This window comes from Haemaphysalis longicornis, unplaced genomic scaffold (assembly GCF_048455015.1).
Source record: "Haemaphysalis longicornis isolate Haplotype H1 unplaced genomic scaffold, Haemaphysalis longicornis Haplotype H1 scaffold_3, whole genome shotgun sequence".
Lineage (NCBI taxonomy): Eukaryota > Metazoa > Arthropoda > Arachnida > Ixodida > Ixodidae > Haemaphysalis > Haemaphysalis longicornis.
The window spans coordinates 67,458,423-67,479,094 of NW_027526335.1; the positions used below are offsets into that span (position 1 = coordinate 67,458,423).

General features: G+C 46.3%; 2 protein-coding genes across 2 annotated transcripts in view; one reads left to right on the forward strand and one right to left on the reverse strand.

The window, feature by feature from the left end:
• LOC144175257 (monocarboxylate transporter 5-like) overlaps positions 1-20,672 on the reverse strand; it is a 45,590-nt gene that overhangs the window by 12,185 nt on the left and 12,733 nt on the right. The window lies entirely within an intron of this gene.
• Positions 17,609-20,431, forward strand: LOC144174571 (uncharacterized). Its single transcript, XM_077703342.1, has 4 exons — positions 17,609-17,818; positions 18,387-18,563; positions 18,741-18,993; positions 19,285-20,431. Exons 1-4 carry the CDS (start codon positions 17,634-17,636, stop codon positions 20,362-20,364), a joined length of 1,695 nt encoding a protein of 564 aa, XP_077559468.1. The 5' UTR covers positions 17,609-17,633; the 3' UTR covers positions 20,365-20,431.

The following is a 20,672-nucleotide window of genomic DNA, read 5'->3' on the forward strand; positions in this document are numbered from 1 at the left end:
TGCACCCCTCCATCTAAAAACGACGATGGTTGAACGTTAAGGAAGGTCATAGATTGACTGTATCAGTAAAGCTCTAGAGAGCACAACTGCAGTGCAGCAAACCGTCCCGATACGAAACCAGTGCTCGCTACTGGGCTGGTTAATTTGGTGCTGAACTCGATTTTAGCAAGCTTCGCGTTCCTCTACTGTTGTCAGTTCGACAGAGGGGTAGTTGATTTTTTATTAGGTCTTCCCGTCAGTAAGTAGGTCACAGCTACATATTTGGTCGGCGCACTACCATTGTGGTATGCGATCAGACGCAGTCTGCCTGCTACGAATTGCGAGTGGACCACAAGAAGAGCCACTTTTGGAGGCATTCACCTGCTTTCCACGCGTACTCGCAGGGATGTAAACCAAGGCTTGAACTCCTGGCCCTGCACCAATATGGTAGAAGCCAGGTCCAAGCACTTTTTTTTTCCACTGGAAGCCCTCCTGTAGGAACAGGATTGAATGTTGTATCATAACTAGCGAAAGTTGGGTGAGCTGGCAATACACATTTGAAAAACAAAATACGGAAAAGATGACGACGCGGAATAAGACCACACAGGACAACCCACTACAAGAAAAAGAACACACAGCCCATCGTACTGTGTGTTGTTACTCTGCGCCTTTGTATACTGTCTGCTACACAAGTAATAGATGGTGGCACTTAAAATGCTGTGAACAGTGGGCAGTTAGTAATTTCAATACTTTGTATGTTATGCTGTGTACCATACATCTTGCAGGTTAAGGGTCCTAAATCCATACACTTCCTTGAACAGCAAGCAACTTTTTGCTTCAAAAGCCCCGTTAAATTTTCTACAAAAATCTCTGCAGCACTGATCCTGTCTCCGTAGGAAGCTAAATTCATAACATTAGCCTCGAGCTTTAGGCATTCTACCAGCTGCTTTTATTGCAACTCATTTGCAAGCTGGCCAAGATTATATTTTCCAGGCGCAGTGTCCAGTAGGGCACCCTGCAAAGTGTGACCACCTCCTAAGCGAAAGGGAAAAATCTCGCTCATCAATTACGTACAACTTTGGCATACAACTTCTTATAATTACTCAACAATTCAGTTATTTGATATCACTTTCAAGAATAATGCTAGACTCCGTGATGACGCTGTTGCAGAGTAGGAGAGGACATACACAAACTACACCAGTTTGCCGACGGATCTTGTGCAAAGCCTCGTAGTATACTCAGTAAACAGAAACAAGCACATTATGCCAAATGATAAAAGTAGAGAAAACCCAAATTTACATGATGCAGCTGACGGAGATGAGCGCATAAGTTGCTATGAATCATTTTAAATGCAGAGCATTTTAGTAACTCACGATGTCACCCGCGTTGGCGTCCGTAGTCCGCATCACTACGTAGTCCGCACCCTACACTATATAAAGAAATAACACCTTCCGGCGCCAGGTTTCGATCCCACGACTCTGCGGGCGGAACGCAAGGTACACGGCACTTTACCGACTGCTCTACGGAGCCGACACAGAATGGAAGGTTACGCACGCGCCTTATATCCTCGACTCATTCAACCGTCAGCCACAGGTGCGCCCTCTCCCCCGCGTCCTCCTCGCCTTCTCTCCGCTCGCAACACCCTCTCTCACCGCGTTCGGTTCGCGTTCATGTGGTTGCGCGATTTCGGCGCTATAACACTCTCTCGCGAAGGGCATTGGATTGGATTCGATTCGATAGGATTGGATTGGATTGGATTGGATTGGATTGGATTGGATTGGATTGGCTTGGCTTGGCTTGGCTTGGATTTGGATTGGGTTGGATTAAAGTGGATTGTGTTGGATTGTGTTGCGTCATAGCCGCGCCACGTTGCGTCGTAGCCTCTCCACGTTGCGTAATAGCCGCGGCAGGGGGTTCACGGCACGTTTCACGTTTCACCATCGACTTCATCGACAATGTCTACGCTGGAAGACAACAATTACAACAACAACAACCAATACGTAATCCATAAGACTTGCAGGCACGCCCCCCGCGGAAATGCTCTGCATTTGATCGTGCCCCTCGCGAGGGGGATGTTTTATATAGTGTAGGGGGCGAGCGATGCGGCCTACTACGGACGCCTAGAACGGGTTACATCGTGAGTTAAAGAAATGCTCTGCATTTAAAATGAGTTAGTCAGCCGTCCGCACACCGGTATGGCCATGCAAGCGCGTTGCCTACTGTTTGTGACGCCCTATGAAAAAATGGGGAAACCGCACAAATATTTCAACAAATGTGCAGGTGACACTCATCAGGCAGCATATTCAGTCTTCTACTGCTTTATTTAAGAAAAAAAACATCAGTGGTACACCAGTATTGCCATGTCAATTGCAAGAGCACCAGTAATAAGTAGTTGGTAAAGCCCTTCATCTTCAACGCACACTTTACTCATGGCTACTCCTGGGGCTCCTTCATTATGGGCCTAAAATGCCGCCTAACCTTCACAGCCCCCGGGACGCTTTGATACTGTCGCCGTCATTTGTCCTCTCTCTCTCTCTCTCTCTCTCTCTCTCTCTCTCTCTCTCTCTCTCTCTCTCTCTCTCTCTCTCTCTTGCTTCTTTTTTTGGCTGATGGTTTCACACTTTTTTTTGGCCGCGATATTCTTACGCTCTCTGTACAAAAGCGACCTTTCCCATTCATCTCCAACGCCGATGTGCAACTTATCTGCACGAAGAGCTAGTCGTGTGCCGGCTGCACACGGCACACTCGCGAGATTAAAGCTATCAAACACGTTCGAGGCACTGCGCCTCACACATCCCAGACTGCTCTTACGGACTCATACATAAAAGGAACAACAATAACACGCTTGAAATGGCGGCCGAGTGTGTGGGGACATAACCTGATATATTAAATTTTGCGCGTGCTGCATACTTGGACGAGAAGCAGAGGTAGTGGGAAAAGACAAAGCAGACGTTGGACGCACGAAACAGGTGTCGGTTTGCACACCAACGTCTGGTTTGTCTTTTTCCACTGTCTCTGTTCCTCGTTCAAGTATGCAGCGCACGCTAAACTTGAACTTAGGATTATACGAAAATTGTTAACATCATAATATGATTGAGAAGGAGAATGGCAGCTAGGAGATCGAGGCGGCAACGCAAAAACAAAAAAAAGGAATTCACGCAGCTTTATGGACACCGTGCAGCGGCATAAACACAAAAACTACAACAAACATGAAACAACTATGTTACTGACCCTGCTGGGAAAATATGCGCGTAGATGTCCTCCTTCCCGCTCTTCGGTGTCTGTGACAGCAAACGCCGGAGACCGGCATCGCTGAGCTACGCTGAGACCATGCTGAAAGTGTTTCTTGAAATGTCGCAGTTGGCATGTAAGTACACCTCATCGAATGGGGAGCCTGCATCAGTACTAGCACTCACGGTATATTCCAGCATCTGCAGCTTACTTTGGTGGCAATCAACACAAATTGACACGCTGGATACTGGGCGCAAAGCGTTCACTCACGTAACCCAGGATAATACTGTCACGAAGCCAAGGACGTCGCAGTTGTCTTGAAGGAGAAACAAGTTTATTGGAGCGAACTTGTGCTCCCCTATAAACTCAAAAGAATACAGAGGCGGCGAAGCAGCGGTCAACGAAGTGACTTGCGCAGGCGAGTGTCGTTGAATCGAATGTCGCGGCGTCTGCTCTGCGGGCTTTTATCTTTCGGCGCGAGTGTTTCTGGAACCGTCGATTCACATCCAGAGATTCACATTCTCGACTGCGCAAATTGCCGGCAATTCGCCCATGTTTTTTTTTTTTTTTTTTTTTTTGCGTAAGCACGACGTAAGCAATCAGTGACGTACTGCACCTACAGCTATGACGACATGCAGTGTAATTTGACGAGTCACTCATAAAGATCGCAACCAAGGTATCAAATATCGTGCAAGAAAGATATAAAAACACTTGGCATGTACTATAAAAATTAAGACGGTAGCTGAGGCTGACAAGAAAAACACATTTCTGGACGTCAAATTTGGCGTCAACACCACAAGGCAATCGAGTAACGTTGACGCTTCACCAAGATCCATGTCGAGGCTCCTCGCCATGGAGGAAAGAATACTCAGGAGAGGCCCCTAGCATCCCAATGCATTGCGAAAAGTGTGGAGGAAGTTACGTCATTTTTCTTGAGCCCATGGACAATGTTGCTTACTTGTTTACAACTGCGGCGGCCAAATTTGGGCAAATAGAACGGACAAATTTTTAAGGCGCTTGGTATGTGGCTGCCTCGCTACGCTTGCAAACCAGCGCAGTCGCTACGACGAACGTTTTTAGATTAGGCCAGTTTGAAAACTCTGCCGTCGGAGGCGTCTGCATTCGCCATCCCGCGAGCCTGTTGCTATGACGACGGCAAACGATACTTTGCCAGGCTTAAGAGCTGAAAACTCGTCCTTCTATCTCAAAAACGAAGGCCGTTTTTCGATTGAAACTTTGAGTGAGGGTTAGAATGGGCAAATTGAAGGCGAATTCAACAGCTTAGAAGATGACATCGAACCGAGGAATTAGCGGCGAGGCTGTTTTCGCTTCGAAGCGGGAGGGCAGGGCGACGCCATGTTAGTCAAATCAAACCGGAGACACCAAAGGATGTTTGGATAGAGTGCTGGGCTCCGTGGGCTCAAGTCATGGCGGGACTCGGCTTCACAAATGTGACGTCAGGGCCTCTCCTAACCTTTTCTTTCCTCCATGCTCCTCGCTTTTGTTACTCGCCAACCTATCTCTTTATCACCCCCTTTCTCCTCTCTAATCTTTATATCTCCCTCCTCCCCCTCCCCATCGCGCAGGGTTGTATGCAGGTGAGCCCCCAGTTGGGCTCAATAATATCCCCAGTGCACTTCCTTTTCCTTCTCACCCGAACCACCTAAGAAAAGTAACGTTGATCCAAAAGCGAGCGAAAGGCGGATGTCGAGCTAAAGAACATCACACAGTTTTTTTACCGTATCTATTTATTTCTTTCAATCGCTTTTAGTAATATAGCTGGGCTCTCTGCTTCAATGCAAGCTTTGTTGCGTTATCACCTTCCCTGCCGCCACCGTTGCCACGCCATCGTCTGCTGCTATGTTACAAGTTTATGGCGTGATCACAGAAAAAGACGGCCGCGACCATCGCTTCTATGACACATAAGAGCAGCGAAGCGCTACGCCAGATAACCGCGGAGCGCACCGATGTCGCCGATTCACTCATTCGTCAAGCCGACTTTAATCAGCGCTGTAATGAACCAAATAATCACTTTTCTTTGTTATTTTTCTCTTGAGTTTGATCATGTGACCCAACAGCTTACTAGGACGAGAATGGACAAATGCCATGCATTGGGTTCTCTTTGTCATGGAGAGGCTTGTACTGCCCTCTTATGTTGCGGTTACGCCAAACAAATAATTTTCATTTTGTTGCCAAACATAAAAGCAAAATACTGTACGTTATTTGTATGCTCCATGGTCACTGACTTGGAAGCAGTTAAAGGGACGGACAACCGATTTTTGTCGCGTATATGTTCTCTAGCTCATATGAAAGCCAGCGTTTTATATAGCCCGATAACCACAAGCAATTTCTAAACAAACTGGCGGAAATAATTTTAATTTGGCAGCAAACTTCCTGTAATCGGAAGGGTGGCGGTTCTTAGTGTCGAAACTTGACACTACAATATGTGTCCCTGTCACGTGACCTGCAAACCTAGCAGCTACTGTAACTGCTGAAACGTTTATTTGCGTATTTAAAACATTTTAAAACAAGTATTTGTACAAGGTTAAATTGCATATGTATTTCTAAACATTATTCTGAAATTTTTAAAGACACGCCGCCCGCCGTCGCTGGGTGCCTCTCAGCATGCCTCTCAGTGTGGCTAACTGAGCCTCCATGCCCAGAATCAACGGCAGCGTTCAGTAAACAGACCCAGCGAAGGAGCTTTGACGATTCTGCCTGAGTCAGGGGCGTTTGTTCTGCCAAAATATTTGATTTCAGTTTCCAAATACGCCAACGGCAGCATAAAAAAAAAAGAAAGAAACGTCGCGCCCGGGGAGAATCGAACTTCCCGCCTCCACAACGTGCGGCCAGATTCTACCTATCGTCTATCCCAACAGATGGCGCGTTCGTGCAAAATAGATCGTTGCTTTAAAAAAAACACATAAAGGAGCAGGAAAGCCTGCCATTCAAACTTTTTTAGCTGGAAACAAGTTTTTAAATATCGTTTTTTATTTCGCATACAAATAAAAGTATGTTGCCGAGCTACTCTATGTCATGGTTGCCAGCATTAGTTTTGGGAGGGACACATACGGCTCGTAGATAAAAAAATTCTGTTTAAAAAGTTCTAGGGCGTTATCAGCAAAACCGTTTCTCGTCAAGGTGCTTTAAGTGATGCCCTTTCATTTGGGATAGAGAATATATACTCGACAAAAATCGGTTGTCTGTCCCTTTAAAACTATAATTTGTTTCCGTAGTAAACATGCTTTAAAGGAGCCATGAAGAGAAAATACAACTTCGTTTAATCTGAAAGAACTAGGATTCAGTATCTCACTCAGCTCCATTACAGCCACAAAAGATGTTTTTTTTAACGAAAAAAAAGCAAGAAGTATTTAAAAACTTTCAAAATTTGCGCCACAGTGACGTGTTATGAGCAAGAATGACGTCACACGGGCCAACAATAAAAGATAATTTTCAGTGCGTTAACTGCACGTTTGCATTCAAGTGATGCGGTCAAATGGAACTAGAGGCCCCATTACAGACGTCCAGTCATGTCTCGTCGCGACAGGTCAGTTAGGCGGCCGCCAATCGCACAAACAAGGTTCCGTGACGTCATAGAAAAGTTGCGGGAAATTGGCTAGGGGGTCGCGACTGCTTCACACGTTTTCTTTAATATATCCGTTATTTGTTCGAAGATTGCGATGATATTGGTATCATTGTTATCGGGACTAAGCAGTCTTTCTAATAAACCAAACTTGTATTTTGTCTTCATGGCTCCTTTAAACAGCGCGCATGCGAAACTGCGCCTGCTGCAAATCGCCGCACATTTCGCGGCGCAGTAAGCCGGGGCAATTTTTTGCCCTATTTTGCTTGTATTTTGCGAAAAAAACAGCCGCCATTTTCAAGCTGTTACGTACATTACGTCACTTTTACGCAGCCTGAAGTTGCCAATGCATGACGTAATCGTTCCCGCCAACTGTTTAAATTACGTCACGCCTTCTCAGCCAATCACAGAGGGGGGTGTATTACAAGCAGTATTGTTGTTCAATAGCAAAGACAGGCTTACGTTGTCATGTCCGCTGCATTTAGTCTGGTTTTTCATTGCCAGCCAAGAATTATGCGCCTTTAGTAACGATAAAAGGCAAACTTTAGAACTGGTGTCCGCAAACGACATGAAACGTCAAAATGACGACAGCACACACCGCTTTGTCAACCGGAAGCACATGACCAACATTGAAAGCCAATCAGAAAAGACTTCCGGCAAATTGCCAGAATCATGGAGGAAAGAAAAGGTTAAGAGAGGCCCTGACGTCACATTTGTGAAGCCGAGTGCCGCCATGACTTGAGCCCACGGAGCCCAGCCAACGCCTAGGAGGCGTTGGCCCAGCACTCTATCCCATCATCCTTTGCTGTCTCCGGTTTGATTTGACTAACATGGCGTCGCCCTGCCCTCCCGCTTCGAAGCGAAAACAGCTTCGTCGCTAATTCCTCGGTGCGATATTATGTTCTAAGCTGTTGATTTCGCCTTCAATTTGCCCATTCTAACCCTCACCCAAAGTTTCAATCGAAAAACGGCCTTCGTTTTTGAGATAGAAGGACGATTTTTCAGCTCTTAAGCCTGGCAAAGTAGCGTTTGTCGTCGTCATGGCAACAGGCTCGCGGGATGGCGAACGCAGACGACGGGAGCATTGTTTGGGGTCCACGGTGTTGGGGTCACACAGCACTGCGGTCTTTGCGCGATACGTCTCAGCAGCGATAAATTTCACTTCACTTCACAACGAAGAAACACAAAGTGAGCAAAGAACGAACTGTGGCTCTCGCCAACGCTGAGCGAAGGGGATTTTCCCGGCAGGTCGACGGCGGCGGCAGCGGCTCGCTCCGCCGATCTCGACGCGACGTAAGCGCCGCTGCGGCCGGGGTATGAGTTACGGCCGTTTCCGACGGCGGAGTTTTCAAACTGGCCTAGGGCCCTATTCTCGACTGCACAAATTGCCGGCAATTCGCCCATGTTTTTTTGCGTAAGTACGACGTAAGCACTCAGTAACGTGCTGCACCTATAGCTATGACGACAAGCAGTGTAATTTGACGAGTCACTCATAAACATCGCTACCAAGGTATCAAATATTGTGCAAAAAAGATATAAAAACACCTGGCATGTACTATAAAAATTAAGACGGTATCTGAGGCTGACAAGAAAAACACATTGCTGGAGGTCAAAATTGGCGTCAACACCACAAGGCGATCGAGTAACGTTGATCCAAAAGCGAGCGAAAGGCGGATGTCGAGCTAAAGAACATCACACAATTTTTTTACCGTATCTATTTATTTCTTTCAATCGCTTTTAGTAACAGCTGGGCTCTCTGCTTCAATGCAAGCTTTGTTGCGTTATCACCTTCCCTGCCGCCACGCCATCGTCTGCTGCTATGTTACAAGTTTATTAGCGTGATCACAGAAAAAGACGGCCGCGACCATCACTTCTATGACACATAAGAGCAGCGAAGCGCTACGCCTGATAACCGCGGAGCGCACCGATGTCGCCGATTCAAACATTCGTCAAGCTCGACTTCAATCAGCGCTGTAATGAACCAAATAGTCACTTTTCTTTGTTATTTTTCTCTTGAGTTTGATCATGTGACCCAACAGCTCACTAGGACGAGAATGGACAAATGCCATGCATTGGGTTCTCTTTGTCGTGGAGAGGCTTGTACTGCCCTCTTATGTTGCGGTTACGCCAAACAAATAATTTTTATTTTATTGCCAAACATAAAAGCAAAATACTGCACGTTATTTGTATGCTCCATGATCGCTGACTTGGAAGCAGTTGAAACTATAATTTGTTTCGGTAGAAAACAGTCTTTAAACAGCGCGCATGCGAAACTGCGCCTGCTGCAAATTGCCGCCCATTTCGCGGCGGCGTAAGCCGGGGCAATTTTTTGCCCTATTTTGCTTGTATTTTGCGACAAGAACAGCCCCCATTTTCAAGCTGTTACGTAGCCTTACGTCACTTTTACGCAGGCTGAAGTTGCCAATGCATGACGTAATCGTTCCCGCCAACTGTTTAAATTACGTCATGACTTCTCAGCCAATCACAGAGAGGGCGTGTATTACAGGCATTATTGTTGTTGCATAGCAAAGACAGGCCTACGTTGTCATGTCTAGCGCTTTTAGTCTGGTTTTTCATTACCGAACAAGAATTATGCCCTTTCAGTTAGGAAAAATAAGGTAAACTTTAGAACTTGTGCCCGTTCACGTCATAAAACGTCAAAATGACGACAGCACACACAACCACTTTGTCAACCGGAAGCACGTGACCATAATTGAAAGCCAATCAGAAAAGACTTCCGGCGAATTGCCTGAATTGCCGGCAATTTGTGCAGTCGAGAATAGGGCCCCTAATCTAAAAACGTTTGTCGTAGCGACTGCGCTGGTTTGCAAGCGTAGCGAGGCAGCCACATACCAAGCGCCTTAAAAATTTGTTCTTTCTATTCGCCCAAATTTGGCCGCCGCAGTTGTAAACAAGTAAGCAACATTGTCCATGGGCTCAAGAAAAATGACATCACTTCCTCTACACTTTTCGCAATGCATTGGGATGCTAGGGGCCTCTCCTGAGTATTCTTTCCGCCATGGCCAGAATTGCCGGTAATTTGTGCAGTCGAGAATAGGGCCCCGCCCCTGAACATTGCAGATCACAGAAGATTATTCTGGGCTAGCGACGTTAGGGCGAAACAGTCTGCTTATCTGAATGTCCGGCATAAAAATAAAGAATGGAAGACGCGCTTTGCTTGGAACGCAGATAACACAGCCGGGCGTGGCCCGGCAGTAAAAACAAACAATAAATAAACAAACCCATACATGATTCGCGGCAATACTGCGCCTATTTCGGCTTTGTCCCTAGGCGCAAAAAAACAAGTGACGTCACGTTTTAATTACGTAACCCAAGGATTTTATTTCTATTTCTAGCCGCTCCGGTTTTCGGCATGCCACTTTCCGGCATTCAATGGCTATCACAGATATGTCTAAATAACAGCCTGATCAGCACTCAACGCATGTTCTCGAGTTAGCGGGGAGTTTCCTGGGTAACGACATGCAGAGATGGTGACAAGCGACACGATAAACGTAACTTAATGAGTACAACAAACAGATAGTGTGGGCGACAGAATTAATACACTGCCGCCAATGCCCTCCGTCGCCGTCGCTCGTCACTGCCGCTCGCTTGCCGGCTGCTGTAGGAGTGCGAGAAGCGAGCTATGGCGACGGCCCCGGCGGCCTCTGAATAATTCTTTTTCGCTTGCCGCTGCCATCCACACTACCCGTTTGCTGTACCTATTGAGTTACGATTTTCGCGGCGTTCGTCGCCTTCGTCACTGCATGTGGTTAGAGAGAGAGAGAGACAGAGAGAGACAGAGAGAGAGAGAGAGAGAGAGAGAGAGAGAGAGAGAGAGAGAGAGAGAGAGAGAGAGAGAGAGAGAGAGAGAGAGAGAAGGGGGAACTCCCATATGGAATGACTTAGTGAGGCGTGCTCCCCTCAGGGGGGGGGGGGGGGGACATGATGAAAAGAATTCTAATGAATGGATATGATGGAGGCGACTCTGCTTGGGAAAGCGTCCGTCTGCAATAGCCGCCAAATACGCGCCTAGCTTATCGTAAGGGATGGATGAGGCGAGAGAAATTGTCGACGTAACAGGCGGTACTGCTCTGTTATGTCATTAAATGTAACTAGTCGGTCTCTGGCGGAGCGCGTCCAGTGGTGAGGAACGATACTCACGCCGGCTCGGTGTGTGAGTTCGCGAGCCATAGCGTGTGCGGTTTCACTCCCTTTCATGCCAGTGTGGGATGGGGTCTATATGAGCTCCACGGAGTCCTCTGGTGGATTTTGCGTGAACATTTTTGCCGGGGAAATCTATGGACCCATTGAGAGCACCCTCCAAGCAGGAGCAGATGTTACCCCTTGAAGCATGCACTGCCCGAGACAGGCGCGATGACGCAACACATGGCGACTCGACAAGCCGGGATTTATTTGCCATTTAAAGCATTAATGCAATTTCATAATGCCTTGCGCGCGTGCTTAAGAGTTACTTTCGGTAATAAACTCCGCCTCTAGATTTATTTGTATCTGACTGGGAAAAGCAAATAAATACAATGCGAAGACGTCACTCTTGCATCTCTAGCTGTTGCATCTGGTTAGCCTGCCAGAGCGCGTAGCAAACGATAACAATACAGTATTGAGAGGAAGCGAGAACACAGTTTAAGACAATAAAAATAATTTATTTTCAGCTAAATATTACCGAAAAACTAAGAAAACACAGTATGCGGTGGAATCTTGTTGATACGATTCGGCATAATACATTTTTCGGCTTAATACGAGTTTCTTTTTATTCTCGGCAAATGTCCCTTTGAAATAAGAGATTGTTGTGACCTTAATACGATCACATTTTTGCCAAAAATTGAATAATGTGATCGTGAAAGAGAATCTTGACCGAAACTTCTAGAGATCTTACGTTTGCTCTTCGCTATACTAGAACCGCTATCCAAAAAGGCACGATCTGTACGTTGCGAAGCCGCTGGGGCCGCGGCAGTGCCGGTTTTGCGCTGAAAACATCGCTGCCCGTCCTGGCCGCTCCGGCCAATGATGATGATACGTCAGGCGATACACTGCGCCATCTTGCGAAATGTATCATAATCTCACGGGAAGACGTCCTACTTACATGCTTCAAGGAAGTTAGAGCGCCAGGAGTCAACGTCGAAGGGTCAGTCCTACGCAACAAAGTTGACATATTCGCGCTCTTCTTGCACACTGAAGACTTCCAGGTGTCTGACGGCTGCATTCACCCATTTAAGGCGCGACACGAACTGCCGTACAAAACAGCGCCCGGAGAAGCGAAAAATACTGCTCCGCCCACAAGCATTGTTTGGCCGCTAGCTGACTCTCCGCGGTTAGAAAAAAATAGTTCGTTATATTGCAGCTGTTTATACCCATGATTACTAATATGAGCGGCTGACAGTATAACCATCTGATTATGATGTCGTTTATATATGTTTCATTCCGAAGAATGGATGAATTTCACAAGAAAAAGAAAAAGTCATCCTCATTGAAAACTGGCTAAGGAGAAAAAAAATTACTCACTAAAACAAAGGTTATTCTTGATAGAAACTATTTCCGGTATATTTTATGCTTAAATCAAAGCTATCTGTGATTGTTTTACTGTTAGACAACAGAAATAAACATATAAACAACGCGCACACGATTTTTTGGGTCTGAATAGTTCGAATTTCGACCGCTGCACGTCGCTTAGCCGTCGTCTGCTGGAAAGAGAGGATGGAAAAGAAGGGATCGCAGGGAATCTACAAAGCAAGCGAAAAAGAGATCCGGAAAGAGAACTTTTATGACAGCAATAAAGGTAGTGCGTTGCTCTTTGAGGCGCGGGCTGGCTGCTTGAGAACTCGAACCTACATGAGCAAATATTCGTCCCAGGATGAGACATGTGTTGTATGTGGCAGGGATAAAGAAACAATCGACCACATAGTAATAGGATGCCAAAAGATTCAGCCGGATAGAATTGGGGGGAAAGTCCTACTTCCTGAGGCACTGGGCTTCGCAATTGATGGAAGCATTAACTGGTCAGCCGTAGGTATTACTAAGCAGCGGCTAGAGTATTGTTGGAAAAAAAGCAGGGAAGTCGATAAAATAACATCCCAGCCAGGGGTAGCGGCAGGGCAGAATTAAAAAGAAATCCGAGTTGAGGGACTAAATTTAAATTCAAACTACTAAGATAGGCTAGATGGCGCACGCCGTCACCCCGATTCAAAGGGGAGGCCTTTAATCATCATCATCATCATCTTGGAGAATCATAATCAACATAATGGTCGTCGTTATATTTTGTCGGGCTCGTCGCAGTTCGACTATTTCTTCACTTCGCGTGTGCAATCATTGTCAAGAAATGTAGTCGGTACAATGTCTTCCACAGCCATCATCACCGCTAAATCAAGCGTCGTAAACGCAGGGTGGAAGAAAGGGGCGGTTCGTCGCCGCAATGGCTGGATGCAGTGCACGGACTGTGTAAGCCCAGGGTGAAAAGGAAACCAGCGGCGAAAATTCATCGGTGTCTTTCAGAAATCGGCCGCGATATCAACGGGCCAGGCATTGGTCTATGCGACTGTTTCGAACGTAGTGACGCACTGCAAACACCTATCGCGGCGACGCACGCAACCGTGGAGGTCGCGATGCCGCATAAGGTGTCCTGCCTTGCGAAATCAGCTGTAGGTGCGAAGAAACAAGCGTTATTTTATTCCGCTTATATGAGACAACATTGTATGGCGCGAGCAGATAACTGCGGAATGTGAAACGTTACAAGACTAAGCATTTCTACTTCACGAGACACGCGAGTGGCAAGACGCTCTACGTCAGTTGGCTAGATTGACAGTATACAGTGTCATGCTTTCAATCCAGGCGACCATTTCCGAGGTGTTTCCCGGCGATGCAATAAAAGAGCTGCCGGCGTTTCTTTAGTGTCATATCACCACCACGCAGTTTACAGTGGAATGATAACGCAGAGAACCCCGACTGACGGTGAAAATTGATAGAAAAACACCCTTAAGCACTAGCAGCCGCCTAAAAAAATTACTGTTGCGATCTTTTATGGGAAAAAAAACGAAAAGTGACCTACAAATGCATCCGTCCGAAGTTCGTTTCCAAGTTGTGCTACATTCAACTTTCATTGGCTTTACACTGATGTGCAGCAGCCTACCGTGAAGATATTTTTATTGTTGATGAGGCTTTTGAAATAGCATACATAAAGAAAATATTCGGTTCAACATGTAGTTGCTTTGCAGCCATGTCATGTCAAGCTTTTGTGGAAGCATTTTAATTTCTGATAATCTTCCCGAAGCCAATAATCTTCCCCTATGTACACCAAACAGTTACGTCGTACACTGACTGCCCCATACGAAACCTGAACGAACAGCTATACAAGTGCACTCAATTCTTACTGCACCTATTTAGACAACCGCACTCAACAGGCCCAATGATATGAGTATGAACGTGAGATCTAAGTGAATTATTTAAAAATGTGCCGACATCTCCATGCAAGCATTTCCATTTTATCCACTTCTGCAACCAATCAGAGCACCAAACTTGAACAGGGAGAAGAAATATTTAATTCTCACTGCCCCTTGTCAAGGTGTCATGGGCTACTGCACAAGCATTTTCTATTCTTACGACTTTCCAGCCAGCAGCAGTAAAGTGGCACCCTGAAAGCGTGACATTGGATCCATTTTGATTTGCTGCACCAGTGTTTTCAATGCCTAATGCAGCTTTAAAGCCAAAAGCAACAGTGTGTACGTGAAAAGCAGTGACTTCACAGCGTGAAGGTGTGGCATGAATTCATTCTAACGTACTACATAAGCATCTTCAACTCTCACCACAACTTCATGGCCAGACACTACAATGTGTGTGCGAGAGAAGCAGCGATTTCATAGCATGAAAGTGTGGCATGAATTCATTCTAACGTACTATGTGTCTTCAACCCTCACCACAACTTCATGGCTAGAAGCTACAATGTGTGCATAAAAAGCAGCGACATCACAGCTTGAAGGCCTGGCATAAATACATTCCAACGTATTTTATTAGAGCTTTCACTTCTTACCATAGCTTTCTAGTCAGAAGGAACAGTTCAACCTTGCAAAGGAGTTACATAGCATCTTGAAGAAGTGACGTAAAATTGTTGCGACCTGCTGAGTAAGTTTTTCCAATTTTTACTGCGTCTGAACCAGCTGGAAGCAACAGTGCGCACAGAAAGCAGCGACATGACACTCTGGAGGCCTGAAGTTGAACCATTTTGACATGCCGCATCACTGCTTTCTATTATTCTTGCAGCTGTATAACCAGGATCAACAGTGCATTCTTGAAAAGTATGAACATAGCATTCTGAAGGGGTGACATACCTCATTTCTACCTGATACACAAGTGTTAGCAATTATTACTGCAGCTCTTCAACCTGAACCACCTTCAGTCACTGTTTGAAGGCTCTCCACAGTTGCTGGAACAATAAAAACATCTAAAAGTGGGAAGCGGTGTTGAATCTAAATTAAAGTATGCTCCATGATAAGACGCTCAAACATGTCCTCCACTCTGTATAATAACAGTCTATCATGACAGAGACACTAGAAATCTGAATGTCTGCCAATACACTGTAACCCCTTTGTTGAAACTTAAACTGCACAAGCACCAAAATGCAATCATTAAACTACAGCCATCACTATGAAACACAGCTGCAATAGACAAATTTTTATAACCCATAAAGCCCATCACACAAACTGCATGAAAATAAAGGGAAGATAAACTATTCGTTCATTCCTACTAAACGCATTCAGCTATTTCAAAACAACTTTAACAGCTCACGACACTTATGATAAATTCCACACTGCACACGAAATACGCAGCCTCAGTACATGCATAGGCAGTTTCTCTGATGCCACTTAGTGTAGCGATGGGAACATACGCACCATAAGCTTAGCAGGCATAATAAAAAGCTGCGCGCGTGTGTATTTTTGGGAATGTATAAAAAACTACGTGGTCATGTTGCGGGGCCGCACATTTCTGGCTTCCTTCAGCGACGTGGTTTAAAATCCACCAATCATGCAGTTTCGATGTTTATTTAGCCCTCTTATACGTTTCAAAAATGCTACTGATGATTACGACCAACCAATGAGTCAAGAAACGAAACGCAACCACATTTGATTACCTCAACAATACTCGCACTCGTTCATACTTTTGTATGTTCGAGAATGTGCCCATTGGCACAAACAGACGCCATAGGCACCCGTCTCTCGCAGGAAGGCAGGTTCATACCGACTTTCTTAAAGCTACCCAACCCAGTCTCGGATAATTGTGCACGAACGTTTACTTCTTCGCGAGTCTCTGCAATAATGGTTTAATTATACCTGTTTACGCCAGGGGAAAAAAACGCCACACCGCTGCTCCGTTCGTACCCCGGCAGGCTAAAGCAAAGCGCGAATCGGCAAGGAAAGATACCTTACATTGTAAGATTTGGCAATCGTCTTAATAACGTGTTCGGCTGTACGAGCGGCCGTATCCGGCCAAAAAACACGCCGCACACGTTTGCACGATCCGCGTCGGGCCGGACGGACACCACGTAGGCCTGCGCTCAACATCGGGCGAAGCCTACGCTCACAGCAACAAACGAAAACGCTTGCAACTTGTCACCGCTACTGCCGTAGACGAAAGCAAATCGCATTATTTCTTCACAATGGTTGCGTTACACCGACACAATTTCCACAATCACACCAGCAACAGATGCAGCTTCGACGCTTTGCCGTTCTCAGATCGAGTTCGTTGACGACGTTCCGAGTACGTAAAACAGCCCACCAGTGCCGCCACGATTTCCTCACGTACGTACAAACCACGACGCGGCCAGACACACACGGGACAGGTGACGATAAGCGGCTTCTTGATGCACTACAGCACATTCGTAACACAAATCGCCTACAGAGCTGTTGGTTCTCGGCAACCTCGTTGTCGCTCGACAGCGCAGCAGCGGTGGGGAAGCGAGCGCGGCCATATTGGAAGTAGTTCTTTCAAACGTACGTCGCAGGCGTCACACAAACGGCGAGACGCCATTGGTTGCGGATGAACACAAAATCCCTTTGATCTTGAAAAGCCGCTGCAGAGTTAAGCTGTCACCAACTATGGCTTCTTTTTTTGCGTTGCCGAAGAATGTTGTCCCGGTCGTTGAAAAGAAGAAAGTTCCGCACAAATTGACCAGCAAATTCAACGTTGCTTAGTAAAAGGGACTTGCTGACGGAGTATACATAGTTTCCTCCTGTTTTTAACCTGTTTGGATAATATACGATTTTCGCATGATGCATTTTATTTTCCGGTTCCTGTGAAAAGCGTGTCAGCGAGATTTCACTGTGGCTAGCCTGGAGTATGTAATAATTTATAAATATATCCTGGACGGCCTGCTCTATCTCGTGGCGTGAACCAAATGCGAGACGCCTGCTTTTTTTCTTTTTAACCACAAAACTGATTTTTCCCCCTAAGCACTCTAACACAGTATCTTTATAGAAGGTAAAATTTAATAATGGCCGCACTTTTGGCAGCAATTTTCTCGCAAAAAACTCAATTTGTGTAGCCACAATGCCATGCCACGCCGCACTTCTTGCCGAACTGCGCAATATGGCGGCAGCTATCATGGAGCCCTTTCGCAAAATCGCGTTAACACTAGCGCCAGATTCCACCATAGGCTCCCTGCAATGCAGTTTGACGAGCAGGTCGCGCCACCTGGCGGCTGAATGTACAAAGTCCAAGGCGTTCCCTCGCGTATGCCCGCGTTCGCTGCTGCTGTGTAGCGTGGGCGATTTGGCAGTTTTATTGGTTTTATCTCGGTTTTGTATTTTTCGGTGACGTTACTGCAGTTTACGGCTCGATGGCGTCACCGCAATCATGCGGGGAACCCACAGTCACAAGGAAAAAAACTGGGCGCAGATATTGTTGCGTCAAGGAATGCCACAGTCGGGAGGGCACGCCAGGCGTGAAGCTCTACTGCTTCCCGTCGCAGCCTTGGGAGAAAGCACGGAGACAGAAGTGGATTGTCGCCGTGCGGCGAGTGAAGTAAGTGAACTTTGCTTGTTCGGGAAATCGCAACATGTTCCGAAAGCGACTACGGACGTTAATTATTTCTCATTGAGCCTCAGTCTGGATGTGCTACGAAGCGGTCACCTCAACATCGTAGCATATTTGTTGGTCTGTAGTTCAGTAACTTGTGATCAAATTCACGGATATTATACTTTGCCATTTTCTTAACTCCGTTTTCTCATACCTGCGGCGTTAACCACTCGTAGACGTGCTTAGCAAAGGTGCGCGATCGTTGTGAGCCATCGTTGGCGTCCGCAGCCCGGCGCTGTCGCTCGCGTTTTTTTATCCGCGGACCTCTTCGCTGTTAATTCATGCCGGTTGATCAGAAGTGCAGTATTCGTGAACAATGTGCGGTGCATTATTAAACACGGCGAAAACATGTAGCAGCGTTCAAGCAAGGAAAACAATGTATAAAGTGCATGAGGTAGTAAAGCCTGCACAAGTAATTGTGTGCGTGTTGCATTTGTTTTTAATGACGTATTTTATTGACACAGCTTCATACTACTGCCCGTTAACGTCACTGCTCATATTTTACTTGTTACAGCTCGGAGGATTCATCGACCTGGTACCCCAGTCGGGACTCGAGGGTGTGCTCTAAGCATTTTGTGAATGGAGAAAAGAGCACGATTCAGAACCACCCAGGGTATTTACCCACCATATTCCCCAAAGTCTACAAGAAGCGATCCACTTCGCCTACTGCTCAAGTGGCTAGATATAAAAGGTAACCTTTCGTTTGGTGTGCCAGGCTTTTTTGCTTAAATGTTTGAAACTATTTTTTTCCCAGAATGAAGCAGTTGGTTCCTGCCAAAGAAATAAATGTATGCTTGCGAATGTACCAACCACAAAAGTCTGTTATATTTATAGGAATCAGTACCATTACATATTATTAAATGTGCAGGTGGAAACAGCGCCATTCCCTGTCATCGCCTGCTGCTTCTGCTACTGCTGCCGAGTCATCTGTTGCCACTGCATTAGCTGCTCTCCCTGGACCTGCTTCGGCCAACACATCTGAAGCAGCAGAAGCCAGCGGCACCAGCTGCTTTGCTACGGTTGATGTTTCAACCGACCCGGACCAGTCGTGCGAAGACAACTCTGGACTACAGCTGCTTTCTGCTGTTGCTGCTGAGCTTCATGTTGCAGCAACCTCGACGGTAAGCTTTCGAGTGACATGCCTCAAATTGTACGGGAAAATGTGGTGCTTTTGTACAATCCTATTTCAAGCAGTGCATTATTACGTAGCACAAGCAGCAAGTCAACAGTATTCCTCTATGTATATTGCTCCTTTTTTTTTCTTGTGTGTGACACTTACTACAAAAAAATGTGCATTTCATTTGCTAGTAGAAAAGTTTACGTACTTTGCATCACCTTGCGCACTATGACAGATTAAAACAAGAATTGTACTTCATTTCGCGTTTCTTCCTTTGTTTTTGAATTTTATGCAGGGAACACAAACAGAAGACGCTCAGGTGTCAGGCAAGACATTCTCCGTTTTCTTGTGCCTCATCAACGACATGGGCGCATCCACTCAAGTGACCCATGTCGACTCGCACGACAGCAGTGTCCAGCACCAGCCAGAGGTCAGTAGCAGGCACTGTGGCCCCGACCACCGAACCAGCTACTTCTCTGGCTTTGACAGCGTTGCTAAGTCGGCCAATGCACTGCAAGACTTGTGCAATGTCAGCACTACAGTGTTTGCGTTGCTACTGAGCATGTTGCCCCTTTCTACGGAGAGGAAATGCGATGTGACACTTGAGAACAAGCTTCTCTTATTTTTGATGAAAATGAAGCTTGGAATCACCTATTCTTCACTGGCCGTCCTGTTTTGTGTAAGCGAGACATCAGCGTCACGCCATTTTAAGAGCGTTTTAAGGACCATTGCTGTTGCAACAGCAAAGTGGATTTTTCGTCCCCCATTGAGAGTGATTGAGGCTACAATGCCGGACAGCTTTAGGGTGCATTACCCAGGATGCACGATGATCATTGATTGCACAGAAGTACGGACTGAGCAGCCAGCAACTGTGCAGCAAGAGAGAGTGCTGTATTCGCATTACAAAGGGGCATACACGTTGAAGTTTTTGGTGGGCATAACACCGGGAGGTGTGATTTGTTTCTGCTCGAAAGCTTATGGTGGCCGGCTGTCAGATGCCCACGTCACTGTAGATTCTGGTTTTCTTGACCTTGTGCAAGCCGGAGATACCATTCTGGCGGACAAGGGATTCCCAGGAATTCAAACCGTTTTAGGGAACCAGAATGCCGTTCTTGTCATGCCCCCTTTTTTACATGGCTCTCAGTTCACACCAGAGGAGGTTAGAGACACGTACAATATAGCTCAAGTGAGGATACACATTGAAAGAATGATCCAGAGAATCAAAATTTATAACATCTTAAATAACAAAGTGCCAACTGAGCTCATCCCGTGCATGGCTGATGTTTTTCATGTCTGCTGTGTGCTAGCAAATCTCCAGCCCCCAATAATTAGACGAAAAGAGCAACCACAGGCATCTGCCGCGTCCACATCGTGAGTCATGTACGCTTCACTGGCCCTACTCTCGGTTTCCTGCAGAAGAACTCACAAGGGTTAGAGAGACCCGCCACAGTGGCTAAGGCGTTGTGCTGCTGAGCACGAGGATGCGGGTTCGATTCCCGGCTGCAGCGGCCGCTTTTCTGATAGAGGCGAAAAGCATAAACGCCCGTGTGTACGAGATTTTGGCGCACGTTATTAAAGATCCTCAGGGGGTCAAAATTAACCCAGAGCCCCTCTACTACGGCGCGCCTCATCACCCGCATTGTGTCGGTGCGTTAAACCCTACAATCAATCATGGGTTAGAGA